Below are 27316 nucleotides of genomic sequence, written 5' to 3'. Positions count from 1 at the left end.
CAGCCCCGGGTGCAGTTTTCTCATCCCCTCTCCGAGTGCCCGCTCCCCCAGCCGGCACTGACCAACCAGGGCGTTTGGCACACTTGGTTTGGTGGTTTGGAGAAACAGCCCTGGGCTGGCAGGGGGCCAGAGAACCTCGAGGAACAGCCCTGGAAAGTTTTAAATGGCACTACATTAGTACAGCTTTTGATTAGAATATAGCAACTCAATCAAGTGCTCATGAAATGACCTCAATCCCCTCATCCTCCCAATTAAACACCTTTTTTTTGGGCTGAATCAGCTTAAATCTCGGTGGTTTGGGTTTTCCTGGGCTGAATCTTGGGGTTTTGGAGGTTTTTATGGACACAGGATGCCCGGTGAGTTCTAGAGATGGACTTGGGCAGGAGGAACCCCCAAGCCAACACACTCAGCCCTTGTTTTCCCCCCCATCAGGATTTGTCCTTCCCAAAGCTTGGGCGGATGGAGGAGGAGGCTGCGAGGAAGAGGAAGATGCCTTGGGCCCCCCAGGCAGATGAGGAGGAAGTCAGTGTCCCTTTGGGCGGGTGTTGTGCTGGCTCTGTCAGCCGAGCATGGCCCCGGCTGCAGGACAACCCCGCTGGCGCCGCCGTCCTGCCGGGGCCGGAGTTGGGGGGATGTCCTTGGCCTTCCCTGTGGGCCGGAGGCAAATCCCCTCCCTGTCCTTCTTGCTTCCTGCCCCAGGCCCCGAGCTGAGGACGGAGAGCCCGGAGGACAAATCCCCCCGTGAGACCCTGGTGGGAGAGGCCATTTTGAAGGGCTTCCCGGCGCAGGAAGGCAGCGGGGAGGAAAAGGGCCGGAGATCCCCCCGCAGGAGGGGCTCCAAAGCCATCCCAGGGTGCTCTGAGGAGGAAAGAGCCAGCCTGTGCCGGGAAGGCGGCTGGAGCTTGAGGCGGAGCCTTGACCTGGTGGTCCCTGAGCAGCCTCCCAGCAGGGAGAAGCCCTTCAGGTGCTTGGAATGTGGGAAGAGCTTCAGGCAGAGCACCCACCTCCTCACCCACCAGCACATCCACACTGGGGAACGGCCCTACCCTTGTGGGGAATGTGGGAAGAGCTTCAGGCAAAGCTCCAAGCTTATCCAACACCAGCGCATCCACAGTGGGGAATGGCCCTACACATGTAGAGAATGTGGGAAGGGCTTCAGTGACAGGTTCACTCAACACACCCACCAGCGCATCCACAGTGGGGAACGTCCCTACAGGTGTGGGGAATGTGGGAAGAGCTTCAACTGCAGCTCCAACCTCCTCACCCACCAGCGCATCCACACTGGAGAACGTCCCTACACGTGTGGGGAATGTGGGAAGAGTTTCAGGCACAGCTCCACCCTCCACTCCCACAAGCACATCCACACTGGGGAACTACCCTACACGTGTGGGGAATGTGGGAAGAGCTTCAGGAACAGCTCACACCTCCGTATCCACCAGCACATCCACACTGGGGAGCGGCCTTACACGTGTGGGGAATGTGGAAAGAGCTTCAGTGACAGTTCCAATCTTCACGCCCACCAACGCATTCACACCGGAGAACAGCCTTACACTTGTGGGAAATGTGGGAAGAGGTTTCAGACCGCTCAGGCATGAGCGGACAGACACGGATGAGAGGCCCTTCCGCTGCACCGACTGCGGGAAGGGCTTCAAGCAGAATGCTCACCTCGTCACCCACCAGCGCATCCACACAGGGGAGAGGCCCTACAAGTGTGGGGAGTGTGGGAAGAGCTTCACCCACAGCTCTACCTTGACCAGACACCAACGGACCCACTGCTAAGGGAAGCCCTGTGAGTGCCCCGACTGCGGGAAGAGCTTCGACCGTAGGACTGACACACAAAAAAGGTTTCAAAAGGTCTTCAGGATTTTGAGTATCTGCACTCCAACATCAGTTTATTCTTTTGAATATGTGTAAGTTTAACCTTATTTTAGTCTGAAAGCCAAATTCACCACTACCCCATTCCCTGATAACCGTGGGCTGATTCTGACAAGTGAGGCAGAAATTACCCACTGCCCAGCAAAAACCAGTGGGCCCAGCCAGTGGTCTCTGCCCTGGCAGCCCAGTTTCCCCAGTCTCATCTCAAAATGACCAGTTACACTGAAGCAAAGAGCACTGGAACCAGTGCAACAAGCCCCAGTCTGACTTTCACACCTGCCCACGTGTCCTGTTTTCTGCTGCTCTACAGACTTCCTTGTTTAAAATACAATGGAAAAATGAACAGTTTTTGGGGTTGTTTTGGTTTTCGGCTTGGGTGTTTTTTTTCCCCCTCACTGTTCTCATTAACCTCATTTCAAATCTATTTTGGTGTTTGAAGATGAATTAAAATTTTGAATGATTTTTAATGTTAATGCCTTGACCAAACTATGAAAACATGAAAAATACAAAAAAACCCACACCACAAAGCTGTCCATTTTTGTCACAATCAAACACTCAGAAGTACTAACATAAGCACAGTGAAAACCCCATAAATAAAACCATAAAAATAATTTTAATATTTATATAATAATATATTTTTAATAAGCATAACATAAGGAAATTTAATTCCTGATATCAGCTTTCCCCACCTCCCAAAAAGGTAATTTAGTTACATCTTAGTCACCCCTGAAAGGCTCTTTCCAGTTGGGTTGGCCTCTGCCTTAGACACTCATGAGATCTGCCAAAACCAATTTAAGGGCAAATTTCCCCACCAGGTTCAACTGCATTGGTAGTACCAAAAACTTTGCAAGTAACCCCACAACTTTCATCTTAAACTCTTCTCTCAACCTTGTAAGATAATTGGCAGTAAAGAGACATGACTGTGTTATAATTAGGAACACGTTCTTGTTCTCAGAGTTATTCATACACCAAAAAGATGCCACAGGAACGGCCAAAATATTAATAGCAACTTCTACACTTTGGAAATCTACATTTGGTTTTTAAAGATTTCACAGTGGTTGTTTCCTTAGGAATTAAGGCACATTTTACTAACAAGTTTCAATAAAGTTACAAAAACATCTTTCTCCACTAAGACACAGGCAGTCATCCTAACCTGAGGTAGGCACTGAAAAGTCCGATTTTTTTCTTCGCTGTCACGAGTCTTTCATTCCTTCTGTCACATCAATTAGGCATCAGCCCATTTTTCAAGCTGCTGTTACCTACCAGCTCCTGGTTTGGTTTCCAAGCCCAGTATTTTGCCCACGATAATATCAGGGACCTAGGCAGTCATGTCAGAATGACAAAGAGTACTGACCCTCCCTGCCAAGGGAGACAAACCATTCCCAACCTCGACCAAAGGTTCAAGGCAACAATTCTGAAACAATTTTACAATGTTTTTCTCTTCAGTTTTTTGCTGCAATTCTCTGTTGCTCTATTAAAAGACCACAGCAGTGAAAGACAAGGCCTGATGGCCAAACCCAGGGCTTCAGTCACTTGAGGTCTATTTGTTGAGAAAATCTTAGATGATGCATCAGGCCTGCTTGCACAATCCGGCCTGCGTGCCGGACAGCAGGGACCTGTGTTCTCCAGCAGCAGATGTGTGTCCTTGAGCAGCAGATATCAGAAAGTTGCATAGAGGAAAACAAGGAAGGAGGTTGTTATCCAGGGTGTGAGAAACCAGAAGATGGGGGGGCCTGAAAATGTGCCTTGGCTAGTGGAGCCAATAGAGTTATAGATATAGTGTGTGAAAGTGAATGTAACCAATAGAAAGTTAAAACAGAGCGTGTGAACCCTGTAGGACCCTTGATAATGTGTGTATTTTTGGAATAAAGGTAGAGCATTGCCTGTACCTCTATGAGGATGTGTCTCTGACTCTCGAGCTCGTTTTTTGCATCTTCTCCTTTTATCTGGCGCCCGAAAAGGTGATAAGAAGCGCAAAACGGTAGAAGAATGCGGTTAGCCGATTGATCTCCGTGCGGTGAGACGCGGTCGGAGACGTGAGAGGCTGAGCCGGTTGATCTCCTTGCGGTGAGACGCGGTGGGAGACGTGAGAGGCTGATAGAAGCTGGACAGAGGCGTTTCGGTCGTGGGCCAGTCGGCGCGAACCGAGGTAGGAAGGGTCGCTACCTTCCCCCTGTCATTTGCTGCAAGCATGGAATCGGAGTTTGCTGCAGCTAAAAAGCTGCTGTTAGCTATCCTTGCTAAGCAAGGTGAAACAGTAGCTGAGAAGGTGTTTGACAAGCTTATTGCTTGGACCTGTGAAAACGGTTTCTTTAAAGTGCCCCCTCTCCTTTTCGCCTTTGAGGAATGGCGGGGTTTGGGAGATAGACTTTGGGACTTGATAACCCTCACTGCTACTACGAAACTTCTCGGCCGTGTAGTCATCCTGCTGAAGGGGGGAGTGCGTCGCGGCCTGGCACACACTGCCCCGACCGAACCGTGTGAATTCGAACCGTGGCCGCCGCCACCCCGTGCAGAATCGTGGTGCAGACGAACACCAGAGGGACGCTATGGCCGGAGAACCCTCACGGCGTAGCAGAGCAGGGCGAGGCAGCGCTGCGGGGGTAAAGCAGGAGCACCCGAGAGCCGGCAGGAGAGCAGCCCGGCTGCAGCAGTGCAAGAAAAAAACCAGGAGCGGCCCCAGAGGGAAACAGGGATGGAGCAACCCCGGAAAAGTATCACTTCTTGTTGAGAAGGGGAGCAGGCTAGAAGGCTGCTTTCCCGTGTTTCTGTTAACTCTCGTGTTGACTCTGTTGTCTGTCCGGTGTGTCGTTGTGGGCTCACGGTGTTGTTAAAAGCAAAATCTCTCTTTTTAGTCCTTCTACTCACTTGTAGATAACTTAAACCCAAAGACTTGTGTTTACCTGCAAGCTAGTATGCAGACAGTTTTAGGGAGTTTTTCCGGGAAATGAGTATTTGTACGAAAATCTTAGTGAAATGCCTTATTCTTAGCTGTATTTAACCCCTATAAAATCCTTCTGAAAAAATATCGTATTCAGTAAAAAAAAAAAAAAAAAAAAAAAAAAAAAAAAAAGCAGGGTTTTGCCAAAAGGATAAAAAAAAAAAAAAAAAAGCAGAGTTTTGCCAAAAGGATAAAAAGCCCTGTTGCAAAACTTTGCCTTTGCCTTTGCCTTAGCAGAGAAAGAGATAAGGTGTTAGTGGCTCACACAATAGAGATAGTTTGTTGCCGAGCAACGTAGAGACCTCCTCTGGCCAAACTCAAAAAAAAAAAAAAAAAAAAAGGGGGGTGTAGAACCCTCCTGCTTTATAGAGGCTGCAACTTTGCAATCTTCTGATTGGGGAAAGAACTATTTTTGCCTTACAGTTTGTGAGAGGGAGGGCAAAAAATCTAAAAACCCTCTCCTGTCTCGCTTTGAATCTCCCTGCCTACAGGATAGGGGGAGGAGAAGCGAAACACTGCTTCTCCTTCTCACATACCACAGTAGAGATTTAAAGAAAAAACAAACAAACAAAAAGTTAGAAATAATATTAAAATTAATGGAAAGAGTCACAAATAAAAATGTATTCATTCTCAATCTGTCATTAGAATTTCTCATGAATAGAGGAGCCAATCTGTGGCTCCAGCGAGCTTGACCAGAAGCTGGGAAGATGATGCAGAATACAGTAAATTAAGGAAACTATTCTAGTTGCTTTTTCATTTTTTCTATTAATCGGAACAACCACCATAGCCTTTTATTAGTAACTGACAGCCAACCACTTCGTACTATAAAACCTATATTCCTCTCGTACGGTCAAGTTACAAAAATTCTGAAATTTGAAATTCTTTTGTGAAAATTGTTTAATAGTCTAGGCTCTATTTTGCAGAAATTCCACAGATTCATTCTGTAATCCGAACCCGTGAGATTAAACACTCCTGTTCATCTATTCCAATTTGGAGATTACATCTACATTCAACAGTAGGATGCTGACCCCCTGTATGCTGACTGCAAAGAGATTATGATTACCTGCAACCACGGCATAGCATGCAAGTGACCCTGGCTGACCCAATGATGCAGGAACAGCTAGAGCCTATTCTGATCTCTTCACTAAAGATGGATATGGTTACAAAGATATTATTGTCTACCCTTTTACTATTAGTCCTTAGTTGTAGATATTCTATGTTGTTTTCCTTGTTTTTCATCAATATGCTGCTTAACTTGTTCAACAATGGCATGGTCCAACCACAGACCATGCGGTGGGAGTGTATTTGTGCTTAATTGGATGATGCAAACGCTGATAGACGGGAACTTTGTCCCTGACACAATCATCTTGTATAACTTGAGATTAATTGGTATTTTGCTATTAGTTGACAACTCTCCAAAAACATTTGACAGAAACAGTGAAAAAGAAGATGATGATAAGACAGACCCCTGAGATACAGCATGCCACAGGCAAATCATATAAAGACCTGTCCTTGCACAGGACACTAAGTTCAAAGTCAACAAAGCTAAGCTTTTTATTTATGCAACAACTAACCTAACAGTTTAATTTCAGTGCAAAAAAAAAAAAAAAAAAAGGGGGGGGAGAGTGAGGAAAGATAAGTTCATGAAATGGTCTTGCTGACTGTTACTTGAGGTTGCTTGCCTAAATAGCCAGAATTGTTTTAAACATGGTGGAGAAGAGGAGCTTTTGAAGTTTTTGTAGTAACTGCTGACAAGTTCTCTTTGAAGTCCAAAAGCCCATTTGCATAGAAAAGTGTGTGTTTTGCTTTAAAAATAGGAGTATATATTTATCTTTAAACTATAAGAATGTTTGTATGTATTTGGGTTTTGAATTGAACGTGAAGCAGAAATCTGTTTATGTTTTCCAAGTTATACTTTCATAAAAGCAAGAAATACATAATTAGATCTTACTCACCTGAGGGCAAAACACAAGAATGATAATTTTTCAGCTCACAACCAGAAAACACAGTAAAATACAACTCAAAAGTATGTTTGTGTGAGAGCATGAAGTGATGGCCATCACGCATGAAAGTTGTGTGAATGTATGCATGTGAATGTATGAATATATGATTATTAATATATTCTGGTTTTGCTCACAAATGCATAAACTACATTACCTCACATATGCATAAGCACCTTTAGATAAAAAATAAGAGACACATAACCCTGAGTTAAACGAAGTTTCATTTGCAGAAGAAGTTTTGTGTATTTTATTATGTGTCCCCTGTTTGATAGCTTGTGTTCAACGAGTGATTGGTCAGAATTTCTCCCAAGCCTTATTTTTCAATTTAAAAACAAAAAGGAGGAATTGTGGGAAACGACTGGATGGTAGGCCTTGAATTTGAGCACTTGCAGCTCTGAAGTTGCAGAGGAATGTAAACAACTCTAAGGAAATATTTACTGCAATGGGGGATGGAACAAACGTAATGCAGCTGAGACCCAATCTGAGTGCATTCTTGGCCATTGTCACCTCCCTATGACATCACAGCTGCCCTGTGACATCACATCCTTCCTGTGACATCACATCTCTCCTGTGATCTCATATCATCCCTGTAACATCCCGTGCTCGACTGTGACATCACAGCTGCCCTGTGACTTCACATCTCCCCTATGGCGACACATCCATCATATGACATCATACCATTTCTGTGACATCACACTTCCCATGTGACATCACAGCCCCCCTGTGACATCGAATCTTTGTTGTGACATCAAGGATTCTCTATGACATCACATCCATCATATGACATCACATCATATCATCCCTGTGAAATCACATCCTCCCCGTGACATCACAGCTCTCCTGCGACCTCACAGCTCCCCTGTGACATCACATCTTTCCTGTGTCATCACATCTCCCTCATGATGTCACAGTCATCATATGACATCACATCTCTCCTGTGATATCATATAATCCCTGTGACGTCACATCCTCCCCTGTGACATCACAGCTCTCATGTGACATCACATCTCCCCATGACATCACATCTTCCCCGTGACATCACATCTCCCCTCTGACATCACATCTCAACTGTGACGTCACATCTCCCCTATGACGTCACAACCATCATATGACATTACACCTCTTCTGTGAAATCATAACATCTCTGTGATGTCACATCCTCTCCTGTGACATCACAACTCCCCTATGACATCACAACCATCATATGACATCAGACCTCTCCTTTGATTTGGTATCATCCCTGTGACATCACATCCTCCGTGTGACATCACATCCTTCCTGTGACATCACATCCTCCCTATGATGTCACATCCATCATATGACATCACATCCTTTCTGTGACATCACATCTCTATGACTTCACATCCATCATATGACATCAAACCTCTCCTGTGATATCACATCCTCCCCTGTGATATCACATCCTCCCCTGTGACATCACATCGTCCCTGTGACATCACACCTCCCCATGATATCACAGTTCCCCTGTGACATCACATCCAGTCACATCCAGATCCATCCCAAGGTTGGGGGTGTGTGTGAGACAGGCAGAACCACAAATGACTGCACAGCCCAGAGCAGTCAGTGTGGGGCTGTGCTTGCTGCTGCAGAGACCCCCCAGGGAACAAACCCAGGCAGTAGTTTTGGGGGGGGGGTCCCTAAGGAGGACACTTGCCTTATTATTGCTTATTATGTGTAATATCTTACAAATCTATCACACAACACCTAAGGATGGATTCTATAGAATGTGTGCCATAGATATTTGGGTTGGGTCTGGCTGAGCTGCAGTTCAGTTCCCCACAGCAGCCCTCCCAGGGCTGGGCTTGGCATTGGCAGCTGGAAGGGGGTTGAGAACACCCCAGTGTTTTGGCCACTGCTGAGCACAGCACCAACACTGGGACATTCCTTCCTTAGCTGAGGGCAAGAGCCTGGCAGGGGACCCAAGTAGGCCAGCTGAGCCCAACTGACCCAAGGGACATTGCAGACCATGGGAGGTCAGCTCAGCTCTAAAAGCTGAGGCAGGGAGCAGGAGGGGGGCATTCATTGTCTGATGGCTGCCTGCTGAGGAACCGTCCCGCGGACCCAAGCCCTGCTCCTCGGGAGTGGCCGACCATGGCTGCTCATGGGAAGCAGAGCACAAACCCTGCTGTCTTTGGCTTCTGTGTGCACAAACTTTGTTCTGCTTTTTGCTTTAAATAAACTGCCTTATCCCAACCCACTATTTTGTTTTTCCCACCTTACTCTCTCCCATGTCCTGTTGGGAAGGGGAGTGATAGAGCAGCTGGGAGGGCACCTGGTGTCCAGCCAAGGTCAACCCACCACACACCTGAACACTTCCAGAGACTCCACCACCTCCCTGGGCTGCTTGTTCCAATGCCTGAACACTCTCTCAGTGGAAAAAGGGGTTTTGAATATCTAATCTAAGCCTCACCTGATGCACCTTAAGGTCGTTTCCTCTCTTCCTGTCACTAAAGGCTTTGCAGAAGAGACCGACCCCCACACCCACTAAAACCTCCTTTCAGGTCATTGCAGAGAGCAATGAGGTCCCCCCTGAGCCTCCCCTTCTCCACACTCAACAAGCCCAGTTCCCTCAGCCGTCCCTCAGCAGACATGTTTTCCAGAGCCTTCCCCAGCTCCATTCCCTTCTCTGGACACGCTCCAGCCCCTCAAGGGCCTTTTTGCACTGAGGGGCCAGAAATGGACAGAGCACTCCAGGTGGGGCCTCCCCAGTGCCCAGCACAGAGGGGCAATCAGTTCTCTGCTCCTGCTGGCCACACTCTTCTCCACAAAGGCCACGATGCCCTTGGCCTTCTTGCCCCCCTGGGCACACTCTGCCTCATATCCAGCCCCTGTCAAGCAGCACCTCCAAATCCCTTCCTGCTGAGCAGCTCTCCAGCCCCTCTGCCCCCAGCCTGGGGCGTTCCAGGGGCTTGTTGGGACCCAAGTGAAGGCCCTGACACTTGGCCTCATTGATCCAGCCTGTCCAGATCCCTCTGCAGAGCCTTCCTGCCCTCCAGCACATCCACACTCAAACCCAACGTGGTGTTGTCCACGACTTTCCTGAGGGGGCACTCGATCCCCTGGCCCAGATCATCCAGAACAATGTTAAACAGGAGCAGCCCCAATCCTGAGCCCTTGGGAACCCCACTAGTGACCAGCCCCACCTGGATTTCCTTCCATTCCCCACCACTCCCTGGGCCATCAGACACTTTGTCACCCAGCAAACAGTTCCCCGGGCAAGCCATGAGCAGCCAGTTTGTGCAGGAGATGCTGGGGGAGATGGTGCCAAAGGCTTTCTGGAATTCCACAGAGACACATCCCCAGCCTTTCCCTCAGCTGCTGAGCGGGTCCTTTGTCAGAGAAGGAGATGAGGTTGGTCAGGCAGGACCTGCCTTTCCCAACCCCACACTGGCTGGGCCTGATCCCCTGGTTGTCCTGCCCCTGCCATGGGATGGCACTGAGGAGGATCTGCTGCATGGACTTCCCCGGTCCTGAGGTCAATGGGACAGGCCAGGAGTTGTCCAGATGCTCCTTTTGGCCCTTCCTGGGGATGGGCATCCCATGTGCTTGTTGCCAGTCAGCTGGGACTTGTGCAGTTGTGCAGCACTGCTGGGCAATGAGTGAGAGTGGCTTGGCCAGCTCTTTCTCCAGCTCCCTCAGGACTCTTGGCTGCATCCCATGTGGGCCCAGGCACTTGGGGGGGGTCTCACTGGCAGAGCAGGTCACTGACCATTTCCTCCTGCCTTGTGGGGGCTTCACTCAGCTCCCCATCACCAGCTTCCAGCCAAAGCCTGCCTGCCAGGTGTCCAAGGGGTCAGTTCTGCTGCCTCCTCCTTCCTTCCCCCACAATGGAAAACTCCCTCATTTTGGGTCCCTGTGCCCCAGACGGTTCCAACCACCACCTCACCCACCAGTCCCACAATCATGGAATGCTTTGGCTTCGGAGGGGCCTTCAAGAGCATCTCAGCACTCTCATAAGAAAGAATTCTTTCCTACTATCTCCTCCAACCCTTCCCTCAATCCGTGTGAAGCCACTGCCCCTTGTCCTGTCACTCCAGGCCCTTGTCCAAAGTCTCTCCATCTTTCTTGTTGGCTCCCTTCAGGCACTGCAAGGCCACAATTAGATCACCCCAGAGCCTGCTCTTCTCCTGCCTGAACAATGCCAGTTTTCTCAGCCCTGAGATATTTCTGAACCTCCCAGAATCCAGGGGCCACTGGGTCCCTGCAGAACCTCCTGCATTCAAGTGGTCCTTGTGAAACTGCAGGCTCTCCTGGAACCCAAGGATTCCTGGAACACTGCAGAGCTCACAAAGCCAAGGGGCCACTGTCCCACTGCAGCTCCTTCTGAAGCACAAGGGACCCTGGGACAGTGGGAAATCTCCGAGAATCCAAAGGGCATTTGGGGACTGCAGGGCCTCATGGAACTAAAGGAACCTTTGGAGACTGGGGAAGCTCATGGAATCCAGGGGCCAATGGGACATGTGGGGCCTCCTGGAAGCAAAGGAATCCTGAGAATTTTTGTGGGAACAAGTTAAGGCAGCAGCAGCTGCATTCAGTTAATCAGAATCATCAAGGAGTGTTTTGGCCTTGACTGGTGTTTTCCATCCAGAGAGTGCTGTTTGCCAAAGTGGAAACCACTTGGAACGCTCTGCATGGCAGCCTGTGTTTTTCTCTGGTAGCTGAACACAGCCAGCACATGAGGGGAGGGGAATGTGTGGGATCAGGGCACTGCTTTGGGGCCATGCTGGGAATTCCAGTGGACTAAAAGACAAACCCCAGGTGCTGTTTCCAAATGAACCCCAATGAAAGGGGGACGCCGGAAAGATGGGAGGACAAGTCCTGGAATGGAACTCTGTGTGTGCAGCCTCATTTTCTCCTTCAGCAGCCACAGGAGAGGGGGCAAAAAGTGGGGGTTGGGACCCCTACACTGTTTGGGGGGGAAAAATGGCGATTGAGGGAACAATGGGAAAGTGGGAGGAACAGGGAAAAGGGTGGAAAAGGAGGGATAGTCTGGCAGGTCTTACAGTCCCATGGGGGTCTAAGGGCACAAGGGGGCTAAGAAAGGGGGGGGCAGGCCTTGAGCTTCCAACTTCCTGTGGGGTGCTGGGGGCTGCTGGATCCAATCTCAGCCTTCAATTATGCCAACAGAATCAATTTAGAGGAATTAGAGAGGTGCGACTGAAAAACTTCTGTCGCCCAGGTTTTAATGATGGCAAAACAGATCTATTGATAGAAATGAATTTATTTAGGGTTACAAATGATCAGACAAAAGATCTTCATCAGAATTATTTATTGCACAATAGACACACTAAAACTACCAGGAGTACAGGATAAGATAGGACAGTGCTCTACACTAAAGCAATTGTTGAAGCCAATTGTTGAAGCTGGCAAAAAAGTAGTAATTCTTAAGTAGAGACGGATGGACCTCCCCCAGACAAACGCTGGTGGGGAGATCTCTGCTCTAAACTTCCAGGACTGACACCCCAAGAAGGGTTCTGTTGGAAGAAGCTGACCCTGGGAAAGGGGACTGGCCCTTTGTGGTCGAAAAAAATGGACTGACAGTCCTTGAACTCCAGGGGTTGCCTCACCATCAGGGGCTTCATTTGGGGTGGAAGCAGAGGCCGAAGCTCTTTCCACAGTCGGGGCACTCACCGGGGTTCTATTATCGATGGGTCCGTTGGTGTCTGGTCAAGTGACAGCTCTGGGTAAAGCTCTTCCCACACTCCCCACACTTGTAGGGCCTCTCCCCAGTGTGGATGTGCTGGTGGGTGACAAGGTTGGAGTTCTGGTTGAACCCCTTCCCACAGTCGGTGCAGTGGAAGGCCCACTTCCCTGTATGTGTCTGCTTGTGCTTCAGGAGATATGAGCTGGTCTGAAACCTCTTCCCACAATCCAAGCACTTGTAGGGCCTTTCCCCACTGTGGATGTGCTGGTGGACATGGAGGGTGGAGCTCTCCCTGAAGCTCTTCCCACATTCCCAGCATGAATAGGGCCGTTCCCCAGTGTGGATGCGACGGTGACTGCGGAGGTTGGAGCTGTCACTAAAGCTCTTCCCACATTCCCCACACGTGTAGGGCCGTTCTCCAGTGTGGATGTGCTGGTGGCTGAGGAGGTGGGTGCTCTGCCTGAAGCTCTTCCCACATTCTAAGCACTTAAAGGGCTTCTCCATGCTGGGAGTCTGCTCAGGGACCACCAGCTCAGAGCTCTGGCTCAAGCTCCGGCCGCCTTCCCGGCACAGGCTGGCTCTTTCCTCCTCAGAGCACCCTGGGATGGCTTTGGAGCCCCTCCTGCGGGGGGATCTCCGGCCCTTTTCCTCCCCGCTGCCTTCCTGCGCCGGGGAGCCCTTCAAAACGGCCTCTCCCACCAGGGTCTCACGGGGGGATTTGTCCTCCGGGCTCTCCGTCCTCAGCTCGGGGCCTGGGGCAGGAAGCAACAAGGACAGGCAGGGGATTTGCCTCCGGCCCACAGGGAAGGCCAAGGACATCCCCCCAACTCCGGCCCCGGCAGGACGGCGGCGCCAGTGGGGTTGTCCTGCAGCCGGGGCCATGCTCGGCTGACAGAGCCAGCACAACACCCGCCCAAAGGGACACTGACTTCCTCCTCACCTGCCTGGGGGGCCCAAGGCATCTTCCTCTTCCTCGCAGCCTCCTCCTCCATCCACCCAAGCTTTGGGAAGGAGAAATCCTGATGGGGGGGAAACAAGGGCTGAGCGCGTTGGCTTGGGGGTTCCTCCTGCCCAAGTCCACCTCTAGAACTCACCGGGCATCCTGTGTTCATAAAAACCTCCAAAACACTAAGATTCAGCCCAGAAAAACCCAAACCACCCAGATTCAAGCCAAAAAGCCCTCAGAAGTAGCAAGAAGTCCACCACCTTCCAAAAGTTGAAATTCAGCCAAATAATACTCCAAAATATGAGGATTACCCAAAAAATATCTCCCAGGAGTTCCCTGTCTCTGGTCTCTCCCCTCTGGGGTTCGGAGGGTCTCCCCTTTTCGGGATGCTGGGGGTCCCACTTAGAGATTCTGGGAGTGTTGGGGGTCCCAAGGGTTCCTTCTCCAGTGACTCTCGCCTTTGGGTGCCGCATTCCCAGACATTCCCCCTCTCCAGGTTTTCCACTCTGTTTTCTCTGGGATCCCAGGGGTCCGCACTGTCCAGGCTTCCCCTTCTCCGTCCCCCTTTTCAGGCTCCCAGAGGTCCCGGGGCTCCTCCCTCTCCATGCTCCTCCCTCCAGGCTGCCGGGGTACCCCAGCTCTGGAATTGCCTAACTCCACCCTCCACACTCAGCAGCTCCCGGGCTCCACACCCACCCCCAGCATTCCCGGGGGGCCCCAAACCCGCTGTGTCCCCCCCGCCGGCACCGGGCTGACAATGGAGCCGGCGGGGCCTGACCCAGCAACACCAACCCCCACTGTGGGGGGGACCCGCATCCCCCCACCCAACGCCGGGGCTCTGTTGCCAACCCAGCCCAGCACCCCCAAAAAACACCTCCTGCCCACCCCAAAGAGCCCCCAAGGGCACAGCCCTGCACAAGGGCCGGCTGTGCCCAAGGCAACCAAACAGCCCCACAGGTGGGAGGACACCAGAGGCTGCCCCAGGGCAACGAGAGCAGGGAGCGGATCGGGCCCCCTGACACGTGGGTGGGCTCTGGGTTCAGCCTGACCAGGGGCAATTTGGCACCAACAGCACAGCCCCGACCGCTGGCTCGGCACAGGGGGCCCGAGCTCCCCCCTTTCTCCAGGCTCTCGAGGCTCTCTCAGCTCCCCCCTCTCTCCAGCCTCCCCCGCTCTCCAGGGACCAAGGCATGGGGACACAGAGGGACCAACACGGCAACCCCGCTCCTGCTCTCCCCTATCCCCTTAGCCCCCCCCTCCCACCCCTTTCCCATCGGCCCCCCAAACCCCGGCTCCCCCCAGCTTTCTTTGGGGTGACCCACCGCCCCTCGCGCTCCCTTTGGGGGTCCCACCCGCTCTTTTCGCTTCTCTCGCCCCTTTCCCATCGTGGCCGCTCCGCTCACCCGACAGCGGCAGGAAGGGCAGGGACAGGGGTGGAGCAGCAACAGCAACAGCAGGAGCAGGACCAGCAGGAGAACAATCGCCCTCCCAACCCACGGGTACCCGGGAAGGGTAAACTCCTCCCAAATATCCTGGTGAGAGCGTGGGGGATCGAGACATACTGGGGCTGCCAGCACAGATTTCTCTGCAAAGTCTGCAGTGAGTCAAGCTTCGGAGAGGAGATTGTGCCCCATGGATGGGATTGCAGAGGCTCCCTCAAGTCCCCAGCAGGAATCAGCAACCAGGAATATACACAAAAGGTCCCCTCGAAGAATTCTGGAGGACTGTCCTGTAGGGACAGTGCGTCACCCCACAAGGGCAGGGCTGGCAAGTGGGAGGCTGCTCCAGGGGTCTGCAAGAGGCCTCGTGCTCTGCTCAGCCCCAGCACTGGCTGGTACCAACACCCCCGGCTGCCCCCGGCCCTGGGCAGCTCTGCTGCCACAGGCTGTGCCCTCACCGTGGCCCTGCAATGGCCCTGCCTGTCCCTCACCCGTGGCCCTGCCCATGGCCCTGTCCCTTGGCTCTCTCTCTGCCAGCTCAGTGTGGGGCACACGGGCTGGGGGTCCCTCCCAAGCCCCCCGGGCAGCCGGCGTTGGCTGGGGGGATGTGAGGGCTGGGCCTGCTCAGCACAGCCCCAGCCTCGTGCCCAGCGCCTCTTTCCTGACCCACACAAGAGCTTCCCGGCCCCCCCAGGGCTCCCCTGCTGCTGCCTCTGCTCCTGGCCCTGCCTTTGCTGCTCCCTTGGCTGGGGCAGTGGCTGCAGAGGGGGGATGGCAGCAGCTTCAGCTCCACGGCACTTCCTGGGGGGAGCTCAGCCCGGGGGGGACGGGCAGGGACCTGATGGGGATGGACAGGGGCCCAGCAGGGACAGACAGGGCCTGCAGGGGAAGGCACAGGGACAACCTGAACCCCCACACTGCCACCGCTGTCTCTGCTCCTCCTTGCAGGCTCCGTGGCCAGGCACAGTTTGTGTTCCTGGGTGCCCACCATCTCAGCACTTGCAGACGCTCAAATCAGCGCCTGGCAGCTCTGCAGCAAAGCCCCAGCTCACCTGGCACACAGGGGATGGACACAGCACCTTCTCAGGGATGGGCATTCACAGCTTCTTCTTTTCCCCACCACGGGGCTCTCCTTCCTCAGCAGCACCTCTGCCTTGCACTTATTCTCAGCCTCACCTCAGGGACAGCTCTGGGCTCACCTCCGTGCCACTTCTCAGCCTCACCTCAGGGCCTGGGCTCAAGGACAGGAACCTGCAGGGAGGGGACATCATGTGCAAGCTCAGGGCTGCCTGCTTGCACTGGAGCTGTAGCCTTCTTTCTCCTCCCAGAACTCAGCCTGCTTTGCTAACATCACACATTTACAGACTAACCTTGGAGATAGATATGGACAGACATCTCTATCACCCTGGGGATAGAGCCTCAAGCATGTGCTGCGATAGGAATGGCAATCACAGAATCACAGAATCAGCCACGTTGGAAAAGACCTCCGAGATCATCAAGTCCAACCCTTGATCCAATCCTGCAGTGCTTCCCAGACCATGGCACTGAGGCCACATCCACTCTCACCTTCAACACCTCCAGGGACGATGACTCCACCTCCTCCCTGCCCAGCACATTCCAAGGTCTGATTACTCTCTTGGGAAGAAATTGCTGTCTAATATCCAACCTAAACCTCCCCTGGCACAGCTCAAGACCCAGCCCTCTTGACCTACTGCTGCTTCCTGGCACAACAGCCCCACCCCCACCTGGCTCCAACCTCCTGGCAGGGACTTGCAGACAGTCAGGAGGTCTCCCCTAAGCCTCCTCTTCTCCAGCCTCAACACCCCCAGCTCCCTCAGCCTCTCCTCACACCACTTGTGCTCCACTGCCTTCCCCAGCCTCGCTGCTCTTCTCTGCACCTGCTCCAGCCCCTCCAGGGCCTTCCTCAACTCAGGGGCCCAGAGCTGGACACAGCACTCCAGGGGTGGCCTCACCAGCGCTCACTCCAGCCCAACAAGCACTTCCCTGCTCCTGCTGACACACTCTTCCTCACACAGGCCACCAGCCATTGGCCCTCTTGGCCACCTGGCCACACTCTGCCTCCTCTTCAGCTTCCTGTCCATCCCCACTCCCAGCTCCCTTTCTGCCTGCCTGCTCTCCAGACACTCTGGCCCCAGCCCGGGGGGCTGACAGGGCTTCTTGTGGCCAAAGGGCAGGACCCGGCCCTTGGCCTGCTTGAACCTCATCCCCTTGCAATCAGCCCATGGATCCAGCTTGGCCAGGTCCCTCTGCAGAACCCTCCTGCCTTCCAGCACATCAACACACCCCCAGCTTGGGGTCACCTGCACATTTGCTGATGAAATGCCTGGTTCTGCAGCAGCTGCAGATGCTCAAGGGGCAGCAGGACCAAGTCAGGGGCCTGGGGGGCTCTGGGGTCCAGGAGGGTCCTGGAAGAGCTGGGGAGGGGCTTTGAGGATTGGGGTACAAACCAGCACAGTCCAGTACCTCCTCACTGCTCCCCAGATCTCTCCTGGAGCTGGTCCACGTTGTCCTGGGTCACCTGAGCCCCCCCAGTGCCCTCCCAGTACAGCCCAGTGCCCCCAGTACAGCCCACTGTGTTCCTGTCCCAGGGTGCCGGGTGATCCCTCTTTGGGGGGGTTGGAAGGGATTTGAGGGGGGGGCTGGGGGAGATTTGGGGGGATCGGGGGGGGGATGTTGATGGGGATTTGGGGGATTTTGGGGTGCTTTGGGTGTATTTGGGGGAGTTAAAAGGGGTCTTGGGGGGGTCAAAGGGATCCTTGTGGGGAGGGGATTAAAGGGAAAATGGGGGCTAGGGGACATTTTGGGGGGTTAATGATGTCTGGGGGGAAAGAGGACTAGCAGCACCACGAGCAGGTGAGTCCTGAGACCCCCCTAGTGTACCCAAAACACTCTTTGTGACCCTCAAAACCCTCTGGGACTCCCAAAATCCTCCCAGAAACCCCCCAAACTGCTTCAAAGACACCCCCCCCAAAGCCCTCCAGGACTTCTCAGTTCCCTCGGAGACTCCAAAACTCCCTCACGGACTCCCAAACCCCTTCAGGGACCTTCAACCTCCTCCCTAAGTCCCCTCACGGCATCAACCCTCCCCCAGAGACCAGGGGACCCTAACACCGCCTCAGGGACCCCGAAAAGCCCCTAAGGGACCACAAAACCACAGAACAGCAGAAGAGCTTTCTGTAAAGGAAGGGAGCAGAGAATCTGAGAAGGAGGAGACCAAGAATAAACTGACGCAAAGCAATAAAATCATCCTGGCCCTTGCAGTTTTTCCTTCATCTTTTTTCTCGTTTTTCCTTTTTTTAGGGTTCTTTTTTCGGTTGGGTGGTTTTGAATTTTTTTTTCCGAAGGAATTTCTCAGGACCCGAATCCAACATCCGGGTTCTTGGAAGGCCTCCCGGCCCCCGCGGCCCCCGACAGGGTTGCAATCCCGCGCTCTGACCCTCGGGAACCCCCGAACCCCCGCGCTAAACCCTCCCGGGCCCTCCAGCCTTTCCACCCACAGCCGCGCTCCCCGCAGCCCCCGAGGGGATCCCCAGAGCCCGCTCTCACCCGCTCCCCCCAGGTCTCACAGACAAAAGAAGGTCCCAGCGCCATCGTGACTTCCCGGAAGCCAACACGGCGCTCTGCGCGCGCACCGCCTGCACAGACCCCGCTGCAGCCAATCAGCGCGCGGCTACTTCCCCGTCCGCCCGCCTTTTGCCACGCCCGCCGCCCTGCGCGGGGCACTATGGGACTTGTAGTTCTCGCGGGGGTCAGCGGCCATTTGCATGGACTTTTTGGTTTTTCTGTCTTTTTTTTCCTCTTTTTTCTTTATTCTTTCTTCTTTCTATTCCCCCCTTTTTTCTTTCTCTTTTTTCTCTTTTTTCTTCCTTTTTTCTCATTTTTTTCTGTTTTTTTTTCCTTTTTTTTCTCCTTTTTCTCTTTTTCCTTCCTTTTTTTTTTTCTTTTTATTTCTCTTTTTCTTTTTTTTTTTTTGCATTTTTTTGTATCAGTTATATTTGCAAGGAAGATTTAAACACAGATCAAAACAATCTCCAGGTACAAATCTCATGACAACAGATAATCTGCCATTGTTCCAGGTCCAAGAGGATTCCCAAGATCACAAACACTGAGATGTGAAGGGTACCCATACAAAAAACAGCTTTCCCTGCTTTTTTCCACAGGTAAACCAAGTGTGGAAGGGGCACTTGGCTCCAGGCAAGATGCTTTTACAGCCACTTTAGGCATCCCAGAGTGGATCTGGCTGGCAAATGGGATTATGCCCATGCTTTCCTGGAGGATTTGCAGAGTACATTGAGGGGAAACATTGAGGGCCATTTATTCACCTACTGCAGGGATGAGAAGAGGGGGGAGCAGGTGCTGTGGCCCCAGAGCTTCTCTCTGCTTTGGGGACACTTCTGTGTTTTCCTCTGTCCATTGAATTCCCAACAAAGAAGGAAAAAGCTACAGGAACTCCAGTCTGGAGTGGTCAGGATGTGTGGAAGCAGAGGAATTTTTCTTCCCAGCTGGGATTGAGAGTGCAATTTCACACTCCTTTGGAGAGCATTAACTAAGACAGCCCATTTCTGCCCAGGGATCTCCCAGGGGGAACTCAATCCGGGCTCTGGGCAGGTCCCTGCAGGGGCAGCAGCTTCCTCTGCACATTTGAGGGGATAAAGCTGCTCTAACCCTGCACTCCAACCACTCCACAGCAATTTAGGACCTCTGAGGACAGTTCCCCACTGTTTCCACCCCAGCAGAGACCTGAGCACATCCTGTGGGAACTGTGTGACCACCCCTGGCATTAACACCCTGCAGGAATGAAGACACTGACTGTAAAGACACTTGTCTACCTGTAAACCTCAACTTTCTTTGCTGCTATACAGCAATAACATTTTCTATTCATATTGCAGCTACAGACTTAACAAATAGAATTGCATATACTGTGCTTTAGAAATTAAAATGCATTCCAAAGTCAGGCAATGCTAAACAAGTAAAGTCTTGAATCCTCCCCCCCAAACCAGCCCCACTTTCTGGTTTCACAACCAGCCCACTTCCTCACTCTCTTCACAAAGGGAGAAACTCTCTCTTTCCACCTCTGAAACAAAAATTCCCTCCCCAAAAGTGATCAGAAAGAGTCTACTTGGGCACTACTGCAAATGGAAGTTGTCTAATAACCATTACTTCTAACTCAGGAAGGGGAGGAGGTGAAGAAAGTCACAACAAATGTTTGGATTCCTTCCTCTTTGACGTCTTCCCTTCCCTATCTGTTGCTCTGGGACATGTGCAGGGGGGTCAGCATCTCTTCAAAGATGGCTCCTTTCACATCAGAGCCCCTCAAATTGGCTTCCTGGAGGTCACAACCTGATAGGTCACAATTCTGAAGAGGAAAAGAAAAAGTGTCAATGGAATGCACCCAGAACTCTGTTCAAAGCTTTACTTGAAGTCCATTTACCTGAACTCCATTGTACTCTGAAGCTGGAGAGCTCGGCCAAAAGCCAGCAATCCTCCAAATTACCAGCTGACCATAGGATAGAAAGGAATAGGATGGAAAATGAATCCCAACTCACTTCCAAATCAGTTCCTGCCAACGTTGCAACCCTGAGGTTACAGTTCTTTAGTTTGGCGTTTCTCAGAGTTGCAACTCAGAGGTTAATTCCTGTCATCTGACTGCCCTCCATGGCCACTCCTTTCAGGTTGGCACCTGGAACACACAGAGAAAGGGGTTCTGTGAGGAAAACCAGTCAGAAACACAGCAGCTGCACACTGGTGCTGCCTCAGAGCTGTGTGAATTGGAGGAGGACAAGGGGATTTGGGGCTGAGATGGTCACAGACTCAGTGCAGCCCTTGTGGGCCCTTCTCAGGCTTGGACAAACCACAGCTGGACCTTTTCCGGGCCATAGAAATGTACAAACACAGGCTTCACTTGGCACAGATTCACAAGGCAAAAGCTTCTCACCTTCCAGATTAGCTTTAAGGCCTGATGGGTCCTCAGAGTTGCAGCCTTTCAGGGACGCTCCCTCTGCGTTGGAGCGCAGCATCTCCACCCCTGGCAGGTTGGCACACTGGCACAGACAGGAGTCACTGAGAGATGGAAGAACAACACCAAAGACAATCAAGAAGACAGTTTTAATTTCTGCTTTGGGAGTCAATCCCATTAAATCATTACTGGGAGGAAGTTTGGGAACCAGAACAACTCTAGAATATATTTAAGAGCTCGATGTTTTACACCGCTCTGTTTGTTCCAGCTCCTCTCTGTTAACACAAGCCCAGCCCTCCCAAGCTGCAGCAGCTCTTCCATCCAGCACAGAGCCTGACAGGTCAGCCCTCTCCAGGCTGGCACAGCACAGGTTGGCATGGGCCAGGTTGCAGCGGCTCAGATTGGCCACCTTGAAGTTGATGCAGCAAAGATCCAGGTGGGAAAGATCTGCTCCACTGAAAGTGAGACCCTGGAAATCCCAAGGAATAAACCCCCCAAAAGGGTTACAGAGGGGAAGGGGTAGGTCTGGACACAAAGTTAACATCATTGTGTAGATAGGTGTATGTTAATAATTACAAAGTATAAATATGTATCTATAAATATATGGATAGAAATGTTATTAAAATATATACTGTCTATAAATATAGACAGATACAAGATAGATACAGACACACACAGGTCCTGGGAGGAGCTAAAGACATCCCACCAGGGAAGGGGGCTTATAAAATGGAGGGAGAGGGACTTTTGATATGGGCCTGGAGGGACAGGACAAGGGGCAATGGCTTTTCAACTGAAAGAGGGCAGGGTTAGATGGGAGACTGGGAGGAAATCCTTCCCTGGGAGGGTGGGGATGGGCAGGGATGGAATTCCCAGAGAAGCTGTGGCTGCCCCTGGATCCCTGCAAGTGTCCAAGGACAGGCTGGATCAACCAGGTCTAGTGGAAGGTGTCCCTGCCCATGGCAGGGGGTGGAATGAGAAGACCTTTAAGGTCCCTTCCAACCCAAACCAGTCCATGATTCTATACAGACAAATACACACAAGACCATTTATTTTACTACTTCAGACTAATGAAATCCAAATGCAAAGCTCTCAAAAATTGTCCTTGGTTCATTTTATATTTAAACAAATGTAAGGGGGGTACTTTTGAATTAGATGATCAATGGAGCATAGAGGCGTGAGAAAGGAATCATATTAGGATGTGAAACCAGCCAGAGTATGGTACAATGTAACTTCATGGCACAAGCGAATTGTAAGGTCCATTGTGCTTTTTAGCAAGTCAGCTTGATATCCCCTATTATCAGAGCTGAGTTCTTCCTTGGTTTTGCTACATATTGCAAGAAAGAACTCTTGGTTTGGCTTTGCTATTGCAAGATAGATACATTTACCCTTGAAACACAGTGGTAGAGGTCATACATAGGGGTGAGAAAGATGATGATGGGAGGAAGATTATGTGGGCAGGGGTCGCTGGCCCCTTGCCCTACAGCAGGGCATGCACAGACTGTTGCTATCAGGTAATGATCAGGCGGGGTTTGGCTGCCATTCAGGCATCACCTTATACTGGGTACTGGCCCTACGTGGTGTAATGTGGAACTGATAAAAATGGGGTGTCAGAGCTGCTGAGCTGAGCGATCCTCATCCTGCCATGGAGACTGTGTTGTTCCACCGGGACGCCCGCTAAGCATGGGCACCGACCAGCTGCTGCAGATCCTGACAGCTCTGGCCTGTCTGTGTGGGTAAGCACAGTTTATTGAGAGGAAGCAACTGAGAGAACAAACTTTTTAATATCCTTTTAGTGTTCCTTTAATTCCCCTTTTATGTTTATGGTATTTTTCCTTTAGTTTCCCTTTTTACTAACCAATATCGTGTTATCCATAATATTGTGTTAAGATCCTTTTTTGGTATCCCTTTTTCACTAGTTAATACTGTATTAAATGCTGTTCGTAGTATTTGTTTTAATGCCACCCGATAAGGTAGTTATTTTGTATCCTTTTTAGTTTTTAATTCCTCTTGCTAAGTTTATTACTATTATTATTATTCTCACTGTAATAAAAGATATTTTGTGTGTTTGAATATTTCTGCCACTTGTCTTTATTCCGGACATGTATCCAAATGAACTGTTACACACACAGCTTCTACTGAGAAGCTTCTGTCCTGTCAGGGCAGTCAAGCTGAACAAACGTGTTTTCTTGCTGCTGAACTTTACAAATGAAAAAAAACAAGTTACTGTTCTATGCCCAAAGTTCTGGATCCTGCCCCATGTATAACTTTAGCAGCTCTCCAGATGGAAGGGGATACCACAGCATTGGTGTTACTAGGAGTGACTTTGTGCATCCCCAGACATGGAGCTGTAGCTCACTAGACAGTGAGCAGCTTACCTGTTTTTCCCCATGCCCAGTTTCCTAAAACTGAGGAAAGAAAAGCAAGTATTTGTTTAGACAGCACCACAAACCAGAGGCTGGATGGATAAAAAAGTAATTTAATAAGCCTCGCTCTCAGGAGATGCTTAATAGACAGAAACACTCCTTTAGAGGAGCAGCTAATTCACAGAAGCATCAAAGAACTTCAATCAGACATTCACTCCACAGGGACAAGGCAAGGTTTTCCTTCTCTTCATCTGAGGTGAGGTTAAGCTCTTTAACATGAACAGTGCTGCTACTCCAAATCTGCTTCAGTGCTTCCAAGTATGACAAAGGAAAGCGCAGCCCGTGAGTCTGCTGGGGAAGAAGAAACAGAAAAAAAATCCTTCAGCTGAGAGCAGTGTCCTTATTGCACAGCAGTGTGTGAGGCTGTGGGTAGGGAGCAGCAGGAATGTGCTCCCTTCCCACATGGCACTGGTGTCACTGAGAGCATTCTCCAGAAGACTCAGCTTTATCCAGGCCTGTTTTATCTTCGTAGGGAAAATGCTGAACTCTATTCCGTGTTCTAGCACGCTTTTTGAGGTGGGGATGTTTACAGCATGTGGCTTTCTCCTGTGGTTTACACATGGAAGAATTAAATAGCCTTAAACTTACACTCTTGCCTAGTCCTACCCATGATTTTTGGAAGCTCACAGAAGTTTATTTCTAGCTGCCACACGCAGTCTTTGGATATAGTTTGACACAACCACAGAGGAGCTCCATTCCCAGGCCTGGAGTCTTCAAGGGCAAGAAGGAATATTCTGGGATCTGCACATGTTGTTCAGGTGCCAGTGTACAACCTCAGCTCTGGAGGACCAGTGAGATTGACTTCCAAAGAAAAATAAGTGCCAGGCAAAAAGCCTGGCTGTAATTACCAAGACAAGGACAGACTGTGCCCTGTTTTGCCATTCGAGTGTTTCGGATCACAGAGCTAAGACACAGCATCTCACTGCCAAAAAAGCAGAAATAAAGGTTCCAAAGCTCAAAGCCATGCTTAGGAAGCATTTATGACCCAGCAAAAGCACACTGTACCTGCGAGCAGGAACAGAGACAACCTGAAAAGTACATTTCAGAGCAAGGTAGGTCTTTACTCACAGTGCTGACCCACCCCACCCTAAAATGAACACCCCTGCAGTGTGTTCCATTGGATACAGAATCTAACATGGGTTTAGCATGGCAGTGATCCCTAGGGAATATCTGCTGGCCTATCCAGTAGCCTCAGTAGAGGATGTGCTAAGGACACACCAGTAAGAGCTGCTTTTAGTTGCTCCAGTAGCTTTGCTCACTGGGCCATAAGGCATGCACCAGAAATCCTGTTAACATCTCGAGTGTTTAATTAAGCATGAGATCAGATTGCTCAGTTCCACTGTTAAACTGCCTCTCTGGTGCAGCCTCAACTCATCTGGGCACTGCAGGGCTGGGCAGAAAGGCTCTGGGTGCTGAGGATCACGGCAGAACCCAGGCCCTGCTGCCATTTTGGGCAAGCTCATCTCAGGCAGCAAAACCCACCATGGAAAGATAATTTTTGGTGTGTCTGCAGGAACAAACCTGGGCCGTGCCATCCTCACTGGCAGTGTCATCTGTCCCCATCATGGGAGTGTCTCTCCTGTTCCTTAAGGAATGATACACATAAACCATCTCCCTGCGAATTTCATCCTAAAAGACAGCAGGGAGGAAACAGTTACATGTGATCCACAGCCTCAGACTCATCTCACTGCACTTGCCAATGCTCCTTAATTCTGGAGTCACTCTTACAACAAAGCATGCAAGTCACCCTCCCAAAGGAATTTTCCAACAGCCACCTCCGACAGCAATAAGGGACTCTCCAAAACACCTCTGAAAATTTATTTACAATCATCTTCTGCCTTAAAACTGCCCCTGCTAGAGTCCCAGGAGTGATGCTGTACAGAAAACAGGCCATTTAAGGGAAAGTAGTAATGAACAGGTGTGCCTCAACACATTTCCAGTCTGATACTGATCTGTTTCTTAAAAATCACATGCCCATCATCAGTCCTTGGTCAGAGCTGTGCAAAGCAATTCAGAGCTCTCTGGGCAGGTTGCACATGGAATTTGTGGACACAAGTCTTCCATGTGTCCTGTCATCCTGGGTTGATCTGTGTGACATCAGAAGGCAAGGTGGCCCAAAAATTGGGGGGAAAAAGTCTCCAAAACCTACACAGGCTCAATATGGACACAAGCAAGATGGAGGAAAAAACCAGAAAGTTATGGTGTGTTTTTCTTGGGAAACATTCAATTCATCCAAACAAACCCCAAACTGTACAAGATAATCTTTGCTGTGTGTCCCGCCCCCTTTTTTTTTTTTTTAAAGTGAGATAAAAAGCACTTCTACAATTTCATACTAAAAAACCTTCATGGATAAGAAGCAGTATAAACACAGCATAATGCAAGATGCATGTATCAATGTTGTGGAACAACTCAGTAGTGCCCCTGGCACCTGCTTGGATACAGAGATAACCCAGAAGTGAAGACTAAATGCAGCCACAGCAGCAGCTGCAACCAGCACAATTCCCTCTCTTGAGAAAACCTATTTTTATAAATTGTTCCTGTTCTTAAATACAAAGAACAGAAAAAAAACCCTAGTATCAAGACCTGTAGAGGCCATTTAGCTGCTGTAATGATCTACCCCATCAAACCTGAGACAAAAGCCAGGTCTCACATGCCTCCCATGCACTCCCCAGCCCACCCCAAATGCACAGAGGTGGCTTCACTGTACCCACAGCATTCTCTTGATCTGGTTCCACGGGGATGAGAGTGTGATCTCTGAACTGCAGTCTGATTTTGCTGTCTATTTTTGGCAATTTCCCACCTAAGAAAAATAAATCCTCCTTAAAACGGAAGAAAACCAGACAAACGGTTAAACTGAGCCCCCCTGTGCTCTCCCCACTCTCTCAAGGCTGGACTGTTTGTTAAGCTATGTTTCAACACCCACATGTCCTCAAACTGGTTGTGGAGGGGGCAAGGAGAAAGAGATTTTTTAATTCTCTCACCTTTCCTGTCTGCAAATAACTATAATAAATAGCAAGCTAGAGCCCAGGGAAAACTGCTACCGGTTAAATGCTCTCGGGATACAGTTTATCACAGCTGCCAGTTCCAGTCTAGGATAATCTTTATTCCACTCTAAGGGAGTGTCATCTCTCCCACTAGACATGGGGAGCAAACACACACGTGGGGCCTCACGGCACATGAAGCTGATGCTGGACTGTGATCTGGCAGAGTTCAGGCACACGGTGTGACTCTTGGGGCCGGTCCTGTGCCGGGCAAAGGCTTGGACTTGACGCTCCTCGTGGGTCCCTTCCACCTCAGCACGTTCTGTGATGGTGCGATGAGTTCCCTCTCTTTCAACACTTTTGTTCTTTTTAGGGCTCCTCGCTGCCCGGGGGCCGAAGCCCGCCTTCCGCGCGCCTGCTTCCCTGCCCGTTGTGGCAGCCGCAGCCAGGCGCTGAGTGCCCGCTCCCGCGCGGGCACGGCCGCTCGCTCCAGGAGTGGGGGGGCAGCGCCGGCGCCCCGAGGATTCCCGGGATTCCCTCGCCGGTTTCCAGGCAACGCTCCCCGCGCGCTCCTCGCTCCACGGCCGAACGTGCGCAGCCAATGGGAGGCGGCGGAGTGGGCGGGGCGAGGCGGGGATTGGGCGGGGCGGGGCCGAGTGGGGCGGTTGGTGGGGTTTGGGTGGGAGCGGGCGGGGCCGGGAGCGGGAGCGCTGCCGCTGAGCGGCCCCCGGGCAGCGGCCCCCGGGCAACGGCCCCAAGACCCCCGGCGAGTGGCCCCCGGTGCGCAACCCCGGGGGAGGGACCCCCCGTGCGCGACCCGCGGCGAGTGGCCGCTGGTGAGCGACCCCCGGTGAGCGACCCCCAGTAAGTGACACCCAGTGAGAGACCCGCGGGGAAGAAGCCCAGGTAAGTGACCCCCCGGGAGGGAGCCCCGGTAAGTCACCCCCGAGGAGGGACCCCCAATGAGTGACCCCCGGGGACAGTCCCCCGGTGCGCGGCCCCCGGGGGTGTCTGTCCGGGGCTGGGCGCGTTCCTTCCCCGTGCAGAGCCGAGCGGGGCCGTGGCG

General features: G+C 51.3%; 1 protein-coding gene and 2 long non-coding RNA genes across 4 annotated transcripts; 1 reads left to right on the top strand and 2 right to left on the bottom strand.

The window, feature by feature from the left end:
• Positions 1–674: 674 nt before the first annotated feature.
• On the top strand, positions 675–1595 carry LOC135405047 (zinc finger protein 239-like; the record flags this gene model as incomplete). The annotated part of the gene is made up of 1 exon (XM_064639765.1): positions 675–1595. A coding segment is annotated over one exon (921 nt), but the record flags the coding sequence as incomplete, so codon positions are not given.
• An 18275-nt stretch (positions 1596–19870) lies between these two features.
• LOC135405674 (uncharacterized) lies at positions 19871–20933 on the bottom strand. Its single transcript, XR_010425932.1, has 3 exons — positions 20826–20933; positions 20437–20570; positions 19871–20246 (listed from the first exon to the last, which is right to left on the bottom strand). It is a non-coding gene; the product is annotated as an uncharacterized LOC135405674 (long non-coding RNA).
• Positions 20934–23306: 2373 nt separating this feature from the next.
• Positions 23307–26687, bottom strand: LOC135405661 (uncharacterized). 2 transcript variants are annotated; one of them, XR_010425919.1, is made up of 3 exons: positions 25981–26687; positions 24791–24898; positions 23307–23560 (listed from the first exon to the last, which is right to left on the bottom strand). It is a non-coding gene; the product is annotated as an uncharacterized LOC135405661 (long non-coding RNA). The 2 variants fall into 2 exon arrangements; XR_010425918.1 differs by lacking the exon at positions 25981–26687 and having other exon boundaries at positions 24791–25800.
• Positions 26688–27316: the final 629 nt, after the last annotated feature.

This window comes from Pseudopipra pipra, chromosome W (genome assembly GCF_036250125.1).
Source record: "Pseudopipra pipra isolate bDixPip1 chromosome W, bDixPip1.hap1, whole genome shotgun sequence".
NCBI classification, from domain to species: domain Eukaryota; kingdom Metazoa; phylum Chordata; class Aves; order Passeriformes; family Pipridae; genus Pseudopipra; species Pseudopipra pipra.
Note: the sequence above shows the minus strand (reverse complement) of the source record. Positions and strands in the feature narration are given on the sequence as shown.